Below are 23,531 nucleotides of genomic sequence, written 5' to 3' on the forward strand. Positions count from 1 at the left end.
CAAGATCTGGACTTGCTTCAAATTTTCACACCTAAATGATTTCTGTCCCAATTTTCCACTCTGTCTTTTCAAAATATTTCCTAGTTTTACCTATGTTCTTTACTCAGGAAACTGAGCTTCTCAATTTCTTTGTTCCCCAGCCCAGGATTTCTTTATGGCTTCACTCATCTTCTTTTCTCTCAATCTTGGAAAGAATGACTCTGTTTTCTTGAAATGGTGCTTTTTCTACTCTTACATCCAAACCCTTTATCTATTCCTTGAAACTCAAAAGAAAGTAAATTATTCCTTTCTTTAGTGTGAATCTCTCCTTGACTACTCCTTTCCTCTCCACTTATAGACATATTCTTCTTATCCTAAGAAAAATGAAAAACTCTTAGCTCAGTTCCTACTTTTGCCTTCCTTTCAATGTCAAGTTCCTCAGAATAGTCTATATCTAGTGCTTGCACTTTCTCACTACTGCTCTATGGCTTGCTTCTACCCATCCCACTATAATGAGACTTGCCACACCCTCTTCCAACCATGTTTTTTGACAAGGTCTGAACATGGAAAGAGGGTATTCAAGGAATCCATCTTCCTGGAAGAGAGCGTGGCATACAAAGGGGGGTGGTAATTTTTCTGGGGATTGCTTTTAATAATTCCCTTGCTAATATTAATCATGGTCTTACTTTGTACCCTGATTCCCATAAGAACAGAACATGAGAAGAAAGAGGCTCGAAAAGAGTCAATGATTGATTTTGAGGGAAATTCTGAAGGGACAACTAGTTCTCCCTAGACTACTGAATCATGCTCAGATTGTTTTAAATACAGTGTTTATAAACCTGAGTAAGAAATTATCCCCGATTGTTCCCCATAAAAGAATTCATAAATCAGTTACAATAGGTTGAATTATTGGCGGACTTTCCCATGCCTGTTCCTTACCCATAGATACAAAGAGTCTTTCTAGAAAACAAGAAAAAAACTATATAGACCCTTACCCACAGCCCAGGGATACCCCTGGGTAGCATATTAGATTATTGGCAAATTATGGTATCCCCCAAAAGGAGCTAATGGTCTCCAGAGGGTTCCAGATCTCCCATTGCCTTATACAGGAGCATATAATGAGGGTGACATTAGAATGGTCAATTAGGATGAAGTTCAAGTGTTTTATAATAGTCTAAATTTCATGGAAAGGCTAGCTCAAAGCAGACCTCCCTGGTGTTTATTAACTAAGAAATAAAAAGAGTTTACTGTAGCTGAGTTTCCTGTTTATCTCTCCTTACCTGTTTGTTTTGGAGATTAAAAGGTGGTGGGATTGTCAGCTATCTGTATCTCAGGCTTATTGATTTGCATAATTCCAATGAAGTTGTATAAAATAATTTCTTGACCAGAGAATAAAATCCCCTCTAATGAATAGCCCCTGAATGTCTAAAAGTTGTTGGAGTAACAGCCCCGCCTTTACCTTGAATAGGAATATATATCAAATAGAATTAGACAGGCAAAGAAATAAGAAAAGCTGGTTAACTATTATAAATTAAGCACGTAGAAACAGTTACCAGGGAGTTAGAGTCCATAGTACATAGAGAAATATTTTAGACAGAAAAGATAAATAGGTAAGTTAGACATCACAAAGGCCTTATAATAAATTTCCTATAACCTCTGTTCAATTTAGCGTATCCTTTTGCCCCATGACAAATTCTGAGAATTTTAATAAACAATAAGACATTCAAACTCTGTACGTACAACTATTTCTAAATGTCTGATTTATGGCTCTCCTGGTTAAAATAATCTTTGCTTAATATAACTGAATCTATGGGAATTTTTGTATTTTTCCTAGTTACCTTTGTATTAATTTTTTTCTGCTTTACCTAATCGCAAATGTCAATCACTGCTAAAAATGAAAGTATAAAAACCTGCTTGTACTTGCAATAAACGGAACAGAGCATCACTGTCCTCTGAGGCGTGTTGTCCTCTGTCTCCCATCGCCGACGCCTTACCCACCTTTCAGGAAACCCTGGACCTAGCTGCGGCTGGACCTCGGCAGAGACTGAACTCTAAAAGGTAACTGATTGATAGCCTAATTGCCAAATGCAAAAACTTTTTCTCCACCTTCAGACTCCTTGACCTTTTTGCAGAATTTATACCATTAGGGGAATAGTGCTAGTGGTTAAGCAGCTGCAAGAGTTAAACTGCCATAATTCAAAGTTTGTTTCTATAATTGCAAGCTGTGTATTTAGGTAAGTTTTTAAAACTCTCTTTGTGCCTACATTTAACCATCTATAAAAAGGAGATATAACAACAGTACAGGTTTCATAAGGTTGTTGAGTGGTTTCATTTTGATAATTTAATTAAAGCATTGTGTAGTACCTATCTCATTCTATCAACAGGTGTTCAATAAGTATTTGCTATCTTCTTAGAAACCATTTTCTTACTTTAGGGGCATACTTCTCCCTAAGCTGATATTAAATTATGTTCTCTTTGTCCCATCCACTTTCATGTATAATTCTCCCACATATTAACTGGGTCATACTGAGCATGTCTTTAGGCCTGATAAATGGGGATAATTTTACTACCTTTTCATAGGGTTGTTAAAAAGATTGAAATGATGCATGTAAGAAGTGTAGCTCAGTATGTGGCACAGAGAAAGCATTTGCTTTCCTCATTAAAGAGACAGGAAACATCTCTTGTTCAGTTCCTTTCCTTCATCCCATCTTAAATCTGAATGTTGATATCTGGTGTAAGGCAATCATATTGCAACTAAGAGGGAAAAGGCAAGAGAACTGCAGAAATCACTATCTGACATCATTGAATAAACTCCAAAGGCCACCTACCTCCAGATTTCCTGTGTTTGTTTTTGTTTAAGCAACTGGGAACTGGCAGACAATACCTGATCTTCTATTACCTGCAGCAAAATTATCCCTAATAGTATGGTCCTGATAGATGCTTAACTATTTCAGCTAAACATTCTTTCTGCTATCCTTGCAGGAAGTTTATACAATGAACCCATAGTACCTACAGTTACCTCAACTTTAACTGTCTATTTTGAATCTTTCTACTAAAAATAAGTTCCCTATTTGGCTCTTTGGGACCCGTTATGTTAAGTGCAGTGCCCAAAGGTCTAACACGATCACAGTTCCACTGTTTGTGATGTACAATGGCAGCATCATCTTGTTAAGTAAAAATAATAGCTTTGTCTTATTGTAGAATATGCCAAAATTTTCTCTATCTATTCCACAAAAAAAACCCTGCTTAATAGATTGAAAAGATAACCAGTTTCAGAGATAGCAGATGGAGATTAATTTTAGTTTTACTCCTTCTTAAATAATAACTTTCTTGATCTTCAATTTCCTTTCTTGTAAAAGCACTAAAAAAATAGTATTTCCTCGAAGAGTAATTATGAAGAGTTAAGGTCAATGCTGTCAAATGCCTAACACAATGCACAGTATGGACAAAGAAGGCCATCATGAATGGAAGTTATTTCATTGCTTTAATCATATAGTGGGTGATGAGTAAATATTATTGTCCTAATCTTTTGCATAGAACATATAAAATAGTAGGCACTTCACTAAGAAAGACTAGAGTTAATATTCACCCATAGGAAGCTTCTGTGTATTAATCTCAACTATTCTCACCATACCCTTTCTGAGTATCCATTAACATTTATATAGTCACATGTTTTTAAAAATTGTATTCTGTGATTTTCACTTCAAATTAGACACTTCAACAACACAGTAATTATTCTAACTTTTTAAAGAATTTCTGTTTATGGAAGGGTTTTCAGACATACATTTCCTGTGACATAGATACCAATGACTGAGTGAATGCTGAACTTTTGGGGAAGGTTACATGAGAAATACTAGGCCTAACAGTGACCAATGTTTAAAGTTATCTAACTTCCTTTGATGCATTTTCCACATGCATTGAAAATAGTGTGTGTTATTTTCCTTAAAAGTGAGAAATCATCACTTTCATTACAAAATTTGGTGTTTTGTTTCATTTTTTGAGAAAGCTGAAAGTCATTTCAAGCTGCTGCTGATGAGTAAGGGGGCTTAAAAGTATGCCAAGCGATTTTACAGGAGGGGAAGAGCAGGGAACAAAATACAATAACAGAAGTGAGATTTTTTTAATTTTATAAACTAAACTCTTTTTTAAAAGATTTATTTATTTTTAGAGAGAGGCAAAGGCAGGGAGAAAGAGAGGAAAAGAGATATGAATGTGTGGTTGCCTCTCATTCCCCCCTACTGGGACCTGGTCCATAACCCAGGCATGTGCCCTGACTGGGAATAAAACCAGTGACCCTTTGGTTCACGGGCAGGCACTCAACCCACTGAGCCACACCAGCCAGGGTTAGAAGTGAGATTTAAATATCAAGAAATTAAATTTTATTTTATGACCTATAAGCTGGCTCTGAAGTAATTCTGAAATGTTTTGGGGCCAACAGCTTCCAAGGGTGCCTACTTTGAAAGACAACATTCATGTATGTGTTTGATTTAAAAATATTAGGTTCCTTACTTATTCACAAGTAGGATAAATATTATCACATTTTATATACATGATTTCCTATATTCAAAACAAGGTAAGTAGAAACTCAAAGAAAGGCCTGGCAGGAAAAAATCTTTTTTTTTTTTTTTGTTCTTGAGCCAGTCCTCCAGCATTGCATACCAGGGTTTTGCCTACCTTTCTGACAAATGTATTTTGACAAATACTTTGTTGGACTGTCTCCTTTAACACGAAATGATCTAGGCTGGATGAATTCTGATGTAAAAATCATTTAACAGTTTAACGTAACAATATTTTCAATTTGTGCGATGCAATCTAATATTTTCTTTCCTGTCTTATTTTATTTCCCGACCTCCAAAGTAATTTCACCTCCTGCATATAGGTCGCGTCCCAGAGTTTGAAAGAAATATTGTAAAGAGCAGGTTGTGCCCGTCAGGCTCCCAGGTTAGTACCAGCCAACTTCCCGCGGCTTTGGTAACTTAGCAACCAAGCATCACCAAGTGTGGACAGTTCCGGAACCTACGCCGGAGTTGTCCAATCGGCTCTGCAGGGTCGCCGCAAAGGCTGACGGGACCCTGGAGACAGGGCTGTAGTCCGCGTCTTCACCTTGGTGACGGCGGCGGTGGAGCTAGCGTAGCAATGGCTGCTTCGTCCAACTTATCGGTCGGTGCTATGACTGCATACCTCCTGTTGGTTCTCTTTCACGTCTCACAGGCCCAGACCTTCTCCTTCCCTTTCCGGCAGCCGGAGACCTGCGGCCATACCCAGTATTTCGATATCTCCTCGCTCTCCTGTGCCCGTTGTGGAGCCAACCAGAGGCAGGACGCCCAGGGTGAGATGGTTTGGGATGGGCTCGGGCTAAATAAACACTCCCGCCTCGGTGCTGCGTGCAGTCCCTGGCGTCGCTGAAACACCTTTTGGTCTGAGGAAAGAGTATTTCAGGCAAGCTAACGGCCAACACTTTAGAGGTTTTCCTTGGAGGATTGCAAGTTGGGGGACGCCGAGTCCGCTACTCCGCGAGCCGTTACCAGTAATAAATCTTGGCCTCAACCGCCCCACCCCTTAGCCTAAGGGTCTTTAGGGAGCCCCTAGAAAGCTGCCTATAGGAAGCAGAAAAAATGGAGAAGTAATCTGAGATGCAGGTGACAGGGAAGGTAGGGGAGGGCATGCAAATTAGCCCTTGTAACTTTTATAACCGTTTACTTTACTTTTCAAGTCCCAGAAATTTAGATCTGGAAAGGACCTTAATCTTGAGCAGGTCCAGGATTCTCGTTTTACAAATAAGGAATTTTAAGCCCAGGTGAGGTTGTAATGTCCTCTTTGTCACCTAAATTGGAGATTAGAAGAACTTGTGTCTTTGTCCTCAGCCTCGACCTATTTTTTTCCACAATGGGATGTGACCATATTATGATCTCTTTAGGACTTATTCCTTTGATTATTGAATATTACTAATTGCCCTTAAAGTTTCTTGGGATTACTTTTTGTTTTTTGCTTGAAACATCATATTTGGTCCTGGTTCTGTTCACTGAAACTGCTTAAAATAAAACTTTCTCCATATTCTAAAGTTCAAGATGTTTTCAATCTTGATTTGGTTACCCATGGTATTAGATTTCTGCCATCTTCAAATTTAATATATCCTTATTTATGTCATATAGGACAGTTCTAGCTCCTCAGGTTAGGATATATGAATGAAAAAGAATTTCACATAATGCTATCTGTACTTATCCAGCAAATTGAGTATTGATGATTTTACATGGTTTACTATCTGTGTACAGGAATATGGCAATTTATTTGAATGAATGTAACTTTTTTTAATAAAGTTTTTCTGATAAAGTAAATTTAAATTTATTGGATATATGTGTATGTTTGGGTGAAATAGAAATGTAAAATTTCCACATCTGTTAATTAATAGTTTATTTGTTTAATAGTTCAAAAATATAATAATTTAGTTATGCTTGCACTAAAAATTGTAGCAAACACAGTACCTACAGTGTGCCAACAACACATTCTAAGACCTTTACATATAGTTTAATATTCACACTAACCCTAAGAGGAAAGTGTTATTCTTACCATTTTACCGAAGTGGAAGACAGAGCACGGAAAAGTTCAGTAAGTTGCTCAAAGTCACACAGATAAGTAACAGAAGCAGCATCAGAACCCAAGGAGTATGTTTCTGGATTTGAACCCAGGCAGTACTTGCTTTTAACTACTATACTTCTTCCCTAGATCTTAAGAATTATTGTAAGTTTCCCTGTCTTGGAGTTTTATTATTATTTACCAAGGTCAGAATTGGTCCTCTTCTTTTTAGGAACTTCATGTGTGTGTCTACCGGGATTTCAGATGATCTCTAATAATGGAGGAGCTGATATGATTTGTAAAAAGTGCCCAGAAGACATGGTATGGAGTATTTAGCTTTAAATAATTTTACTGTAAAAAGTAGTAAATTAAATGTATTTTTAATGTACCAGTTGATGCGTACACTAATATTTTCTCTCACAAGCTTTAAAGTTATATAAAGTTCAATTTGTTTTTACTAGAGTACATTTTGGAAGATTGGTGAAATTTTATGCCAACTTGGAAAAAATTAATTTATTGCTTTATTGTTTTTTAAATCTCAAATTTAAAAAACCCACAAAGCTATGAAAATTTGTGTTTTACCTTTCCTCATAGAATAATTCAGGTATAAAGAAAAATAGATGAATGATACATATATAGAGCAATTTGGAATATGTGTATCCTTTGGTACACATTGAGTTCAGTGTCTTAGACCTGTGTGCCAATGTTTTATATAATAACTCATGTTTATGTGAGATCAAGATGATAAGTTTATGAAATGCCAATTGCATTATTAAGTAGGTTATATAATATCTGTTGCTGTTCTGTTAGTCATTTCATTACATCATAATTTTTAGAAATTAGGAAGTTAATAGTTATATATAATGATTTTTAATTAACAGATATATTTTCAATCATTTTAGATAATTAGGAGTCTCTATGTGTCAGTTCCAACTTTTATAGTAATGTCTTCTCATTATATGTATTTTAAAAACATTGAATTTGGGAATTTAATATAAAGTTACCAGTTGTCCTACTTTATGTCTAGTACTTATAGATTTGATGATCATTTGATACTTATTTTATATTTTTGGAAGTATTGACCCTATGATAAATAACCACTAATAAGAAATGATGCCAAAGCTGATTGTTTTTTTAGTAATATTACTAAGAAATCATAATTTTTATTTTTTTAAGATTTTTAATTTACTTTTAGAGAGAGGGTAAAGAAGGGAGTAAAACATCAATGTGTGGTTGCCTCTTGCGTGCCCCCACCACCAGGGACCTGGCCTGCAATCCAGGCATGTGCCCTGATTGGGAAGTGAACTGGAGACCCTTTGGTTCACAGGCCAGAGCTCAATCCACTCAGCCACACCAGCCAGGGTAGAAATCATAACTTTTAAATAGTCTTATATATATATATATGTGCTGGCAAGTGTAGGAACATTTATTAATATATCCAGTTTTTCAACCAAAATTTAAAATAATTTGTGGCATTTTTTTATTGCCATTGTTCTCTATTAATTTTGGCTATATTCATGTTTGTAATATAATTACTGTATTGTTGTCCCAGGTTTTTCCTCATATAATAAGCCCAATTTTGAATGATGTCATACTTTATCAAAAACCTTTACTAGCAAAAAATATTAATGTTAGGGATAGAAGGAAATACTCTCATAATTTAATTTTAACAACTTTGCATATTAGTTATATGTAACATTTTCCTACTATGAATCATAACTTGATTTTAAAAAGCTAATGCATTTGGATTTTTAAAAATTAGAATAATTATTTTAAGGCAAGTAAGACTATTAATTAGCTATTTATTAAATCCTGTTGCATTTTGTTGTTTTATCTTTGTAAATGAAAAAACTGAATGACAGTATTAATTATGAAAGTAAAGACTCATTTGAGCTGAAAATCATGAAGAACTATTGCCCAGAGTCAATATATAATTATAAATGTGTATCTTAATTTTGGAATATAAGCTCAAACTGGCTACCCAGGGAATTTTTATGTGGCCTATATGCACATTATGTATTTGAATATAAATTGCAAATTATATACTATTGTGGCTTTTGGACTTACATTATCAGTTAAGGAGGAAAAGGTTGATTAAGGACAAAATGATTTTTTTTTTAATTCAGAAAGGTGTTACCAAAGATGGCTGGAACTGCATTTCTTGCCCTAGTGGTTTAACTGCAGAAGGGAAATGCCACTGTCCTACTGGCCATATTTTAGGTAAGTAGATTTCTTATGAAATAGTAACACATCTTTTTTTGTATTTGTTTATGATAAGGACATTAATTGAAATAGTATGGTGATTTCTTAACAATATTTTTTTATTACTGTCATCCAAAATTTGATGATGTTTGAGACAGCAGCAGGCATTAAAAAGATAAAGCTCTACCTAATTTTTAAAAATTCTTTATTCTGAATAATGTAGTACTAGATGGATACTTCTTTAGTGTAATATGATAAAATACATGTTTCAACTCAGGAGCCAACATGATGCCTAATAAGGAAAAAATATAAGCATTCTTCTGAATGTCAGGACCCAAATGGAGAGATGTATATGATGTACATAGGTCAGTGAAAGAAATAGGTCATAGAGTAATTAAAAAAGAGAAGATAAATATTATTAATTTTTGATGATTTGATTATATGTTTAGAAAACCCAATGGAATCACTAGAAATCATTATAACCAAGTAAGGGTTCCTGAGAGCAAAATTAATATTCTAAAATTAGTAGGCTTCTTTTTCAAACAGTAATCCTTTAGAAACTGTGAAGGAAGAAAAGAACTCATCTACAGTAGCAGCAACAGCAAAAAATACTGAGGTGTAAATGTACAAAAGAAATTAGTTGCAGAAATCTTTGGATGCTATTGAGGGACACAGAAGTAGGCTTTAATAAATGCAGTATACATCTTGTTTTTGGTTGTGAAGATGAAATATTGTAAAATGTCAGCTCTCCCAATACCAAGTCTATTTAAAGGAGCCCTAATAAATGTTACTAGGGTTTTGTTTCTCTTTTTTAGGGACTGCAAAAACTAATTCTAAAGTTTATCTGTAGAAAAATATGTGAAAGCCACAAAAATTATGAAAAAGGAAGAAACAACCCTGTCAGATATTATACACATTTTATAGCTGCTGTAATAACATCTGCGGCTAGCATATGAGTGTAACAGACTGGTTGATGGAATATATCATATGCGATAAAAGTGGCATTTCATATCAGTGGAGAAAAGACTGATTAATAAGTGGTATTTGGGGAAATACTAGGTTGGGTTTCTACCTTATTCTTTAAAAATAAATTTTAGGTCAATCAAATATTTTAATATTAAATATGAATCTACAAAAGTTTGCAAAAATAATAGGAAACATTTTATGTCTTAGTGTTGAATAGGCCTTTTAAGTATAGGGCAAAAATCTCAAGCTATGGAAGAAAATTTGGTAAATTTGATTATATATAAAAAAATTTTTTTAATCATAAACAATACCAGAAAGTAAATAGCAGACTAGAGAAAAAACTACAATCTATCCAATAGACAGAGAGCTAAGTTCTGTAATATACATGAAACTTCTACAAATAAGAGCAAGATGAATAACTGAATTTTTTTAATGGCCAAAAATCAGGAATAAAGTTTGCAGAGAAAAAGCATTTAAACATGTATAAATTGCTCAGCCTTACTCAGAGAATAATATTAATTAAAATTTTAAGGGACTGGATGAAAAAGGTAGAGGGATAGAGAAGTACAGATTGATAGTTACAAAACAGTCATGGGGATGTAAAGTACAGTATAGGATATATAGTCAATAATAGTGTAAGAACTATTTATGCTGCCAGTTAGGTACTGAAAATATCAGGAGGAGCACTTGGTGAGTACATGATTGTCTAACCACCATGCTGTACACCTAAAACTTGTATACATACATGTATTAAATATTCACTAAACTGAAGGGCCTTTAAGCTAAAGGGCACTGGCAAGCCCCAGTTCAGCTCTAGCAGATTGTCATCATGTAAGTACATGGAACCCATGAAAACAGACTTGCCTATTTTTTAAGAGATGCCAGAAATACAAAGTTTTTAAGTGAAACCTCCCAATTTTAAATCTAATTAAAAAATATTTATTGAGCAATAAATAGGATACAATAGTGAATCAAACTTACATTCCAATGGCAAGAGAAAGAGAGTAAACAAATGAATAGGTATATCTGTCAGGTGGTAATAAGTCCTATGAGGACAAATAAGACAGAGCAAAGGGAGAGGCAGCAGGGTGCTATTAATATGGATGATCTTAGAAGACCTCCCTAGAAAGTTAACATCTGAGCAAAGACTTGAAGGAAATGAGAAACAGCTGTGTTGATGACTGGGCATTCTAGGCAGAGGGAACAGCAAGTGCAGAGGTCCTAAGATGGGTGCACACTTGGTGTAATCAAGGGTCAGCAATATACTAACGTGGCTGTCACAAAGGAGGAGAAAGGCAGAAGTGGGTGGGTCTGAAAAGTGGATTGATGGTTTGCAGATCGTGTAAGGCACTATACAGCGTAAGGCCTTTTACACTGTATGGTGACCTCGGAAATGAACTGGTGTAAGATGGGGTTCCAGACCACTGGGAGGTCCTTGGAGCAGTGAAATGATCACACTTAGTTTTTAATCTAGCTTCTTCCTGGAGAATAGAACCAAGAAGCTAGTTAGGAATCTGTCACAAAGGTCCAGGTTATGGATGATGGCATTGGGCCAGGGTAATAGTTATGGAAGTAGAGAGAATAATTCAGCTTCTGCATATACTTTGAAGAGAGAGCTGACAGGATTTGAATCTTTATTTTCTATTTTTTTTTAATGTGGAACATGAAAGGAGGAGACTCTAGATGTACTGAGGAAATGGTCAAGTGGAGTTGCCACTTACTGAGACAGGATGACTGCAGGAGGAATAAGTTGTTCACCTTTACTTTTGTTAAATTTGTTTTTACCACCTTACAAAACCTTAAAAGATTATGGATAACAGTATGATTGGGGCTAACGGTCTTTGACCATTTTTCACAATGCTGTTTCTCTATTACTCCTTCAGCCCCAAAAGTAAATGTTAACATTTTGCATGTGTATGTCCTTTTAGAATCTGTCTTTTCTCTTTTTAACATACACGTGTACATTGTAGTTACAGGAAATATGCAGTATTTTTATATAAGTATTTCATATACCAAAAAGATTGTTTTACAGTATACTTTTTTCACTTAACAGTATGATCTATTTTGCTATTTTAAATATTTAGGTTATTTTTTAACAAATAATGCTTTGATGAATATCCTTATTCACATGTACGTATATTTCTATAGGTTAGGTATCTAAAAATGAACTTTTAGTGTTGTAGGGTAGGTGAATATAAAATTTTAGCAGATACTGTCAAAAGCTAAGTTGCAGAAATGTAGCAACAGTCTGTGAAAATGCTTGTTCCCCCATAACCAGTGTAACAGGAAAAATTTTTTAAAGATTTATTTATTTATTTTCAGAGAGAGGGGAAGGGAAGGAGGAAGGACGGGAAAGAAACATTGATGTTCGAGAGAAACATTGATCACATGCCCCCAACTGTGGACCTGGCCTGCAACCCAGGCATGTGCTCTGATTGGGAATCGAACAGGTGACCTTTTGGTCTGTGTGACAACACCTGACCCACTGAGCCACACCAGCCAGGGCACTGGAAATTTTTGAAGAAAAAATATTAACTTATTATTATGAGGATTTGGAAAATTAGTTTCTGTATTATTTTTATGTGAATGGGAAAGGTTTCACTTTTCTCTATTATTGAGGTGCTTAACATGCATTTAATGAAAAGCAGGTGTTTTGAGAATTATTAGAATTATAAGTGGGTTTTACTAAGTATACCCAGGCTTTTATGTTGACAATGAGTTATATCTTAATTTTGTTTTTAAATTGTTTAGTGGAAAGAGACGTAAATGGAGAGTTGTTGTCTCAAGCAACTTGTCAGCTCTGTGATGAAAATGAAAACTCTTTTACAGTAGCAAATGCTTTAGGAAACAGGTAAGCAGTGTGCTGTGTGCTGATTTAATTAATATCATTTTATATATATGCAGAATGTGTACCTTTTTTAATTACTTTCTAATCATATCAGTTGCTTCTCACAACCCAAGGAAGGATAGAGGTAGGCATTAGTAGCTAAGGAAGCTGAGGCCCAGAATAGGGTTCTGTCTCTTATCAGTTGTTTGACCTTGGATAGCTCAATAAGTTAGTCTCCTTATCTCTAGAGTAGGGATATACCACCTAGTTTATAGGCTGTTATCACAGCTTAGAAATAAATATATTAAGTTCTCAGCATAGTGCTATAGAATAAGTGTTCAGCTATTTTTGTTATTATGTAATTTGTACACACTCTGTAATATATAGTGCATAATAGTAACTTCTATTTTCAGTACAGTTACTATATATCAGATATTGTGCTTTATATGTTATGTTACCTAAGAAAATATATTAATATGATAAATAAATTCAGGCACCCTATTATAGCCCTGTTCTCTTTCACTTTCCATTTGTGCATGTACACACCTTTGTGCATGTGCATGTACACACCAAACACACGGGTGCACATACTACTCCCTCTCTCTAATTCAAACACAGTATTCCTATTTCAACTTCAGTTTTAGAGGCCACATGATAACCTCCCTTTAAGCACAATTTTCTCTTCAGTTCTCAAGTTTAACATAGAAAATACTTGGGCAGCTTTTTGGGGGGATAATTAGTGTTAGATCATCTTTTCTTTCAGGCTGACCTGCATTATAGCACATAAATATGGACTACGGGGCTGATCCTCAATTTTCCCCTCCAGTACTTATCTAAGCCTAGTCAGAGTTCTGTGCCATGTCCTGGCACTGTCTCCTACCTGCTCTATCTTGCTAGTAATGAATACCCATCTAAAACCATCAGTGTCCTCCCTTGTCCAATGCCCTGCGTCCTTTTATATCATTCATTAATGAAAATTTTTTTTTCTAAAATTAACAAAGATCATGAATAGACTCAAGGTGTGATGAGTAGATACACGTTTCTTTTCAGCAGACAAAATAAAAGTATATTGATATAAGTACTTATAAAAATGGATTGGGTTTCATTTATATGAGTTTGTTGGACTCTTTTGTTAATTGAGTGACATAACCATCTTTGCTATTCAGTATTTATTCTTTACAATCCATGTGGTTTCAAAAGAATACTCTCCTATTTAAAGAAAAAAATTATATATATAGAGAGAGAGAGATTCCTGAGGAGGAGAGAAAGGGGGTTAGAGAGAGAGAAACACTGATGTGAAAGAATCATCGATTGGTTGCCTCCCTCATGTGCCCCAACTGGAGACCAAACCCACAACCTAGGCATGTGCCCTGATCAGGAATGGAATCCCGATCACACAACCTTTTGATGCATGGGACGATGCTCCAACCCACTGAGCCACACTGCCCAGGCAAGAATACTCTCCTATTATTGGTTAATTTTATTTATATATACCTTGCCTTGTAATACTAAGAGAGGGATAAAATTATTCAAATCAGTGTTCGTATTTTTAATTTGTTTACTTATTACAAGTAATTGCTTAGCTGAATGAGTTTAATCTAGTATTTACGAAGACAAATTCTTAATTAAATTTAAGTTTAATATAATTCATTAGCATTTAAAAAATGTTTTTTGTTATATTGACAGGTGTGTCCGATGTGAGCCAACATTCATTAATACCAGCAGGTCCTGTGTGTGTTCAGAACCTAACATTTTAGTAAGGCTAATCAAGTTGATAAAGTATATATTTTTAAATTAAATTACCTGTACCATTCCCTAAACTGTTTTATTCATTCATTCGTTTTAGACAGGGGGCTTATGTTTCAGCAGCACGGGGAAATTTCCTCCACGTGTAATTTCAGCTGCACGTTATGGAGAGCTTGTGAGTATGTTTACATTTTTTGTTTCATTGTTAAGAATATGTCTGCATTTCTTTGGTAATTAATTCGGGACTAAAATGAGGAACACTTATGTGTAAATCACTTGAAAACAGGAATTATCAGTCTAAGACTACAAGCTTGGCATTATAATTTATAAGTTCAGTTACTGTCTTCTCTACCCTAGCTTGTTCCTTTTTCAGTGGATCTCAGAATGTTAAGATTGGGCAGGTCCATTATAGATCCTGTAAAGAATGCAATATAATGTGGTTAGGAGCACCAGAGACTGGGTTTCAGCCCTGGATTTACCAGTCATCTGCTTTGTATCTTTGGACTTGGTTCACATTTTTAAACTTAAGTTTAATTGTCTGTAAATTGGACATAATAATAATACCTACCTCATGGTTCCTATGCATGGTAGTCACCAGGGAAATGAGGATTATTTATATCCAGCCAGTTTCCTTATTTACAGATGAGAGCATGTTGGCATAGAGTTAGAGCTTTTGTGACAGATCCTGGTGATGACAACATCTGGGATGTAAAATGGGAAGTAGGTGGATGGTTTGGCACTGAAGAGGTCACATATACAAGAGAATGGTGTTGGATGACTGACTAAGTGTTAGATGACTGACTAGGTGTTAGATGACTGCTAGGAGTTAGCTGATGAGCATTGAAGATACCCAGTATGCCAGCAGAGCTTGGGACGGACGGGCTGGGATCTGGTTGGTAAAATCATCATTGAATAGTAGGTAGGAGCAGTTAGGAGGGCTGTGAGGATAGCCGTAATGATGGTGGAAACTGGGATCTTGATGAACAAAGCAAAAATTTCTCTCCTCCAATATAATTTTGTTGGGTGATAGTCAAGTATGAAGTAATTGCAAAACAACAGAATAAATGCTAACATATGGGTATGCATAGGGAGCTTGAGATCATAAAATTTGGCTCATTTGTAACAAGATGCATGTCTTTGGGGGCATTCTTCTTTAGATTTCGATTACAGTGAACATATATATCCCATTATCACATTTGTAGGTCTTTAATTTTCACTTTTTCCTTTTCAAACTAAGTTGAAATAATTTTGCTAAAAGCCTCACCAGTGTCTGTCTCTCTTACTTGGCCTCAGGTCACCAGCCATTTAGGGAGGAGTCCTCCAATGGAGGAGCCCTTTTCAGTCTCCTCCATTCTGGAAGAGGTCCTCAGTCTTTCCTCTCTGAACTCCATAGTTTTGAAGATTATAGGCTTTACAATCCACTGGATGATCCTCAACTGGTTGTATCTAATCTTTCTTCACAATTAGAACAAGCTTGGCAGGAAACCACAAAAAAGATGGAGTGCTATTTTTGGTGCATTGCATCACATTATGGGGCATGGGGATGTCCATCTGTCCCACCACTGGTGATGTTAACCTTGATCACCTGCCATAAAGTCACCATGTCTGCTTTACCATTACCATTTTCCCTTTGCAATTGATTACTGTTTTTAGGGAAATTTCCATAATTATGTTTCCTCCTTTTCACTAACACTAACTTAGTAGCTTCAATATCCACTGATGACACTTGTCTATCAACCACTACTGTGGTAGTTGCCATATCTTTTCATTACGTTTCCATATTTGCTAATTAACATTCCACACCAAGGAAGAATTTTTCCTTCTCTTTTCTATACATTTATTTGTATATTAGTGGCAGTATGGATTCATGGGTTCCTATTTTATTCAGTTGGTTTTAATCCAATACATGTATTTGTTTTAATGCTCAAATGGTCCAACATTAGGCCAGTATAAGCCCCGTCCATCATGTTGGCTCCCCTGTCTTTATTGACATGTCCCCATCATTCTTTAATTGTTTCCTTACTTTCTGGCACAGCAAGATTTCCAGGCTTATCTTGGACTTTTTCTGCCTCAGCCCTGGAATCAATCATTTCTCTAAGGGGCTTTTAAGGATAATATTCAGAAACCAAGATTACTACTTTAGTATGCCTTCTTAGTAGACATAGCTAGAAAATATGTATATAACTGTCTCAATACTTATCTTGTATATGTATTAAAATAAATGAGTTCATACTGATATTTTCAATTCCAAAGTGACACCTCAGAATTCTTTTTAGCCTTTCCTTTTGACAGTAGTGAAACTTTCCACAGTAACTTTTCTGGTAGTGAGAAATCTGGGCCTCACCCTCAATTTACTCATTTGCTCAACAGAACAACTCTCTTCCACTGCACCTTCACATCCTCCCTTTCCCCAACACCACTGTGCAGCAGATCCATTGCAGACCACTCTGCTAGAAAGGGAAGGTGGGCAGGCAAAGGCTATTCCAACTGTAAAGTTAATCTGATTCAGTTAATGTATGTTATTAGTTACATACATTAGAGAGGGGGAGGGAGTGAGAAAGAAAGTGAGAGAAGCATCAGTGTGTGGTTGCCTCTTGTGTGGCCCCTACTGGGGGCCTGGCCTGCAACCCAGGCCTGTGATCTGACTGGGAATGAAACTAGCAACCCTTTGGTTCGCAGGCCGACACAGTACTCAGTCCACAGAGCCACACCAGCCAGGACTAATGTATTTTATTTAAACATACCAGTCTTGAACACTGACACTTTTCCAAGGACACGTTTGTAGTTCCTAACTTTAATAACATTTTATTAAATGTTAATGTATAACATTCTGTGTGGCCAGTGTATGAATTGTGTCAAGAAAATGTAGTTAAGCTGGCGAGACTATGTTGGCCCAGTTCTCAGCTTTGCTAGTATAAGAACTGTTTTATCAGTGAACTTGTAGGTCAGTCAGATTCTAAGGAACTGGTTCAAAGTAATTAAACTCACCAGAGATTAGATAGACTGATAAACAAAATGCATGTTTATTAATTTTTGTTGAGACTGTAGTTGCCAACTACACTAAAATACTTGTATGGACATGATAACATCCACTCTTCATAATTGGAAAAATGTACTTAGAATATTACCAGTCAGATGCTTTCTTGATTAATACAGAATTGAAATGTAATTGGTTTTGTATAATTTTATAAGCAAGGCTTCCAGTCCACCTCTAGGGATATCCCTGCCTTTCAGTAAATAAGTTCCATATATTTGCATATATATGGGTCAGTGTCTTCCCATTCACATCCCCTGAAGGTAGTAATGGTGATACTGTGTCTTGCTTTTTTCTCTTTTCCAACTTTTATTTTGAAAAATTTTTAAACTGCAGAAAAGCTGAAAAAACAAGATGATAAATACACGTATATCTTTTACATAGGTTAACCTGTTGTTAATGTTTTGCCAATTTGCTTTATATATATTTCTGTGTATGTAAATGCATATATATATATATATATATATATACATTTTTTTCTGAGACACTTAAAAAATAAGTTGTAGACATGTGACATTTTCCTTTTAAATACTTTATTATTTAGCTCATAGGAAAAAGGGCATTTTTTTTGGCATCACACCTAAACATTTTAAATTAATATAATAGAATTACTTTATATACTTGTTTCAATGTCTTTTACCGTCCACCCCATTTTGGGGGTGGGGTGTTGTTTATAGGATCCAATCAAGGCTTTCAAATTGCAGTTAGTCTTTTTATCTTTTTTTAATTTAAAATATTTTTTCTTTTTTTATTGAATCTATTGGGGTGACACTGGTTAACAAAGTTATACAGGGTTCAGGTGCACAATTCCACAACACATCATCTCATCTGCACACTGTGTTGTATGTTCACCAACCCAAGTCAAGTCTTCATTGCATTAGTCTGTTTAGTTTTCTTTAATTTAGAACAGAGACTCCTGTTCTGTTTTGCTGGAGGGATTTTTTGTTTTGTTTTTACTTTTCTTTTCTGCTTTAATAGAATTGATTCTTACATAGCCAAGGCCAGCTTTTACTGTCCCCAGTCTGAATTTTTCTCATTGTTTTCTCATGATTAGATTCAGTGAAATATTTTCAAGCAAGAATATAAATGTTGTGTACAGCCCATTGCATCAAAACAAGGAGCACATAATGTCAGATTGTCCAATCATTGGTGGTGCCAAACTTGATTGCCTGACTGTGGTGGTATCTGCCACTTCTTTCCATTGTAAAGGTACTCTGATTAATAAGGTAGTCTCAGACCTTACTCTGAGACTATGTAAACATCAGTTTTAGTAGCCATTGATGAGCCTTGCCTGAATCAAGGAGATTGGTGATTTCAAGATGAATTTACAATTCTACTACTCTCTTTATATTTATTAATTAGAGTCTTCAGTAAAAAGCACTTTCTTTCTATGCCTTTTTTTTAGCTCCACTGTAAATTCATAGAATCTTTGTTTATTCAGTGTGTTATAATGTTATTGTTATTCCTCTTTTCAAAACTCAAATTGTCCCAAGGTTGTACTTTCCTTTGAGATAGCTCCTGTGTTATTTTTGACATGTCTCCATAAGTCTTTAGACACTACCTTGGTTTCTCTATTTTATGTTCCAGGCTCAACCAATGTAATAATAATTGTGAATAGTCACACAATGCTTTTATTTTAAATTGTACTTTCATTGAATATTTAAGTTTTCTGTTTTTAATAATACTGCTGTCAACAATTTTATGCACATAATTTTGTTTTTTCTTTTGGAGACACTACCTTAAAATAAACTTCCTAAGTGTTTCTAAATTCCTGGGTTAAAATGAACAGGTATTATTTTATGAAAGGATTGTACAACTTTAATACTATTGCTGATATTATCTATGGCTTTGATTTTACATGTGTTTCCCAGTAGTGTTGTAATTGCTTTCCATTTTTACTAGTTTTTTGGTGCATTGTTCAACCTTTCATGCATATGTTTTTTTTCCTTACACATGAGAACTTTTGCTTATTGAAGAGATAAAAGTAGAGATGCAGTTTCATTTTAGATTCCTTTGATAGCTCTGGTGCAATGTTCGGCTAACTTAGTTTTATCTCCTCTGTCCATGTCCAGAGAATTTACTTTGAACTGTGCTTCCTAGTATCTTATTTTTTAGCTATATGCACAGATAAACTTTAAAGCAGTTCTTAGCCAGAGGCATGTATCTGTAGCTTTCAGAGCACATGTACGCTTTGGTCTCATCCTGGATATTCTGATTCATTTTGTTTGGAATGAAGCCAGGCATTTTCTGCTTTTAGGAAATTCCACAGGTGATTCTGTTGCCCATCATTGTTTGAGAATCACCACATCAGAGATTTTAACTGCTACTCAACATATCCCAGTCTCCAGTTGCTTAGAAATCATTCACCAATATTTCTTTTTTATTACGTTCAAATTTAATACAGTATAATAATCCTAAATTAGCGATTGTTAACTATTCAATACTGAGTAAAGATCTAGTTTTTCTTTTATTTTTTGACATTTTGTTTCTGTTTTATTGGAATGGGCATAATAATTTTTTGGGACTATAGACACATATTTTTCCCTATATCTTTTGCCTAAGTGACATGATTTTGTAATGCAGTCCTATTTGTAAAAACTGACATTGGTTAGAATTAATTCTTGTATTCCCATTAAAATCTGTTTCTTCATTTTTAAATTATATTTTATTATTTATGCTATTACAGTTGTCCAGCTTTTCTCTTTTGCCCCACCCCCCACCAAGCCTTCTTCCACTCCCTCAGGCAATCCCCACACTAGTGTCCGTGTCCATGGATCATAGACATATGTTCTTTGACTACTACAATATATTCCCTATGCTATACTTTACGTCCCTGTGACTATTCTATAACTATAAATTTGTACTTATTAATACTTTCACCTTTTCACCCATCCTCCTGACCCCCCTTCTATGTGGCAGCCATAAAAATGTTCTCTGTATGTATGATTCTACTTCTGTTCTGCTTGTTTATTTTGCTTCTTAGATTCAATTGTTGTTATATATGTATTTATTTCTATTTTAGTGTTCATATTTTGATCTTTTTCTTCTTAAAGAAGACCCGTTAACATTTCATATAATACTTATTTGGTGGTGATAAGTTCCTTTAGTTTTTTCTTATCTGGGAAGCTCTTTATCCCCTTTGATTCTAAATGATAACCTTGCTGGGTAGAATAATCTTGGTTATAGGTTTCTGCTTTTTATCACTTTGAATACTTCTTGCCAATCCCTTCTAGCCTGCAGTTTCTTTTGAGAAATCAGCTGACAATCTTATGAAAGCTCTCCTGTGGGTAACTAACTGCTTTTCTCTTGCTGCTTTTAAGATTCTCTCTTTAACATTTGGCATTTTAATTCTGATGTGTCATGGTATGGGCCTTTTTGGGTTCATCTTGTTTGGTACTCTCTGTGCTTTTCAGACTTGTATGTCTATTTCCTTCACCAAGTTAGGAAAGATCTGTGTCATTAGTTTTTCAAATAGGTTTTCAATTTCTTGCTGTCTCTCTCCTCCTTCTGGCACCACCATGATGCAAATGTTCGTATACTTGCTTGAAGTTGTTCAGAGGCTCCTTACACTGTCCTCATTTGGGGGGATTCTTTTTTCTTTTTGCTGTTCTGATTGGGTGTTTTTTGCTTCCTTATATTCCAAATCTCTCATTTGATTCTCGGCTTCAGCCACTCTACTGTTGATTCCCTGTAAATAGTTCTTTATTTCAATTAGTGTATCCCTCATTTCTGACTGGATTTTTTTGTTGTTGTTGTTATTGAGGTTGTCACTTATTCAGTGAGCATTCTTATAACCAGTGTTTTGAACTCTGCATCTAATAGATTCCTTATCTCCATTTTGTGTATTTCTTTTTCTGGAGTTTTGATCTGTTCTTTTCATCTGGGCTATGTTTCTTTGTCTCCTCATTTTGGCAGCCTACCTGTGTTTATTTCTATTTATTGGGTAGAGCTGCTATATCTCCCTGTCTTGGTAGCCTGGCCTAATGTAGTAGGTATCCTGTAGGATCCAGTGGCACAGCCTCACCTATTTCCCAAGCTGGGTACTAGAGTTGTGTTCACCATATGGACTGTGTCCACCTTCCTATTGTACCTTGATTGCTGTTGGCACATCCAACGTCGGCCACTGTCTGTGTTCTTTCCCGGGCAGCCTGGCATAAGATACAGAGTGATCTGCAGATGGCTGCTCCTTGTGCTGGGCTTGGAGGTGCCCATGTGAGGCCAGGTTGTGAATCAAGGCTGGCTGCCACTTAGCCAGTTACAGGGTTTGCTGCAGCCATATACTGCTTGAGAGAATTTAGGAAAATCTGAAGCATGAACCAAGACAAGCTGTACACACAGAAAAGCCACTGGAAACAGCTTTGGTGGGCCTGAAAGTTGAGTAGGGCACAACTTCAGGGAGTCACCAGGGAGGGGCAAACAGTGTGAACCAGGCTTAGAGTCTCAGATATGGCTCCTGCCTGCTGGCTCTGTGTGGGGAGGGCTCAGAAAAGGAACAAAGGCCTCTGCCACCACTTGTGTCTGGGAAGAAGTTGCTCCCCAGCTCTGGCCCTGATGCAGGACAATTCAGTTTCTCCTAGTATGCCTTGGTGCCTTTCAATCTGCCGACCCCATGCTGGAGCTCAGAGCCTGTGAGTCTGAGTAAGTCTGTGCACAGACTCTTTAAGAGGAACTGCCTGGAACTCCAGAAATTTCTGCCTTCCACAGCCTTAATCCCCCTTGATTTTTACAGCCAGAAGTTACGGGAACTTATTTTCCTGGCACTGTAACCCTGGGCTGGGTGGCCTGGTGTGGGGTTGGGACCCTTTGCTCCAAGATATCCCTCCTGATTTTTATCCACCACACATGGGTGTGGGACCATCTCCTTCTTCTCTGTTCTCCCTGCTGGTCTGGATGTGGTTTCTTTAATTCTATAGTTATAGGACTTACATTTCAGCTTGAGTTTTGGCTGTTTTGAATGATGATTGTTCTGTGGTTTAGTTGTAATTTTGATGTGGTTGTGGGAGGAGGTATGCCTTGTTTACCTATGCTGCCATTTTTACTGGAAGACCAATAGTCTAAAGTCTATATTTTAAATCACATCAAGAGAGTAATGTTAATCTTTTCACATTCAACAATATGTGTATTAATATCTTCCTAACAGTGTAGTGTTAAGGAATCTTTATTGGAACTTAAAACTAAAATTCATCTTTTTGTTTGCAGGGAATGTCTTTAACTTCAGAATGGTTTACAAAGTATTTGCAATCATCAGCAGCTGCTTGTTGGGTAAGTTTGAATTTTTAAAAAAATAATTTTATATCATTTTGAAGAATTCTGCTGTTTTTTCCCCAGATTATAAAAGCTTTCTAAGTAGCTATATCTCCGTAGTCATAGTCTTTAACAAGAATAAACCCTTTTTCTAGTAGGTTGGAAGAGAATACATAAAGAAAAAATTCATTCATTCATTTTATATTTCATTTTATATTTCATTATATACAAATTGAATGTCTCCAAACTTACTCAGCTGAAATTTAGTGTTAGGGGACACTGATTCATACTGTCATTTAGTAAATGTTTATTGATGACCTACTATGTGCCTGGCCTCCTTCTCAAATCAAGTGTTGTATTTCAAAAAAAGACATTAAAAAGACTCCTTGGAATTATAATCTAAGTAAATGTCAGGTGATGCGAAATGCCACAAAGACACATAAATCAGGATAAAGAACATGGAAAATGGAAGGGGATGCTATTTTACTTAGGGTGGTCAGGACAGGCGTCTTTGAAAGGGTGATATTTGAGTAGAGATCTGAAGGAAGTGAGAGTGAGCCATGTAAAGGGAAGAATGTTCTTAGCAGAGACCACAGCAAGTACAGAGGTCCCAAAGCAGAGTTACCTGGCTTGTTCATGCTTAAGAGACAATAAAGAGCCTAGAGTGGCAGAAGCAAAGTGAGCAGGGAAGATGGAAAAATGAGTTCAGGGATGAAAGGAATGGCTGTGTCTAGGACCTGGAGTTTACTACAGGGGAAATAAGGATTTTCTGCAAAGGAAGACATAACTGAACTTCAGATTTTAAAAGGATTGCTAATGCATGGAGAGTAGATTTTGTTGGGGTAAGGACACAAGCAGGGAGACCAGTTAAGAAAGTATTAGAGTAATCTGTTTAAGGGATAGTTGACCCACAAACAAGGGTAGTACTGTAGAAATGAGATATACTTTTGGATATACTTC

General features: G+C 35.9%; 1 protein-coding gene across 2 annotated transcripts in view; it reads left to right on the top strand.

Annotated features, from left to right (window-relative positions):
* Window positions 1–5,071: 5,071 nt before the first annotated feature.
* TMEM67 (transmembrane protein 67) overlaps window positions 5,072–23,531 on the top strand; it is a 53,031-nt gene continuing 34,571 nt past the window's right edge. For both annotated transcript variants that reach the window (XM_028533976.2, XM_036031249.1), the window contains exons 1-7: window positions 5,072–5,308; window positions 6,785–6,873; window positions 8,679–8,772; window positions 12,472–12,571; window positions 14,234–14,303; window positions 14,394–14,468; window positions 22,527–22,589. In XM_028533976.2, the coding sequence (XP_028389777.1) occupies window positions 5,116–5,308; window positions 6,785–6,873; window positions 8,679–8,772; window positions 12,472–12,571; window positions 14,234–14,303; window positions 14,394–14,468; window positions 22,527–22,589 (684 nt within the window). In that variant the 5' untranslated portion in view covers window positions 5,072–5,115. The remainder of the gene's footprint in view (window positions 5,309–6,784; window positions 6,874–8,678; window positions 8,773–12,471; window positions 12,572–14,233; window positions 14,304–14,393; window positions 14,469–22,526; window positions 22,590–23,531) is intronic.

This window comes from Phyllostomus discolor, chromosome 7 (genome assembly GCF_004126475.2).
Source record: "Phyllostomus discolor isolate MPI-MPIP mPhyDis1 chromosome 7, mPhyDis1.pri.v3, whole genome shotgun sequence".
Classification (NCBI taxonomy): Eukaryota; Metazoa; Chordata; class Mammalia; order Chiroptera; family Phyllostomidae; genus Phyllostomus; species Phyllostomus discolor.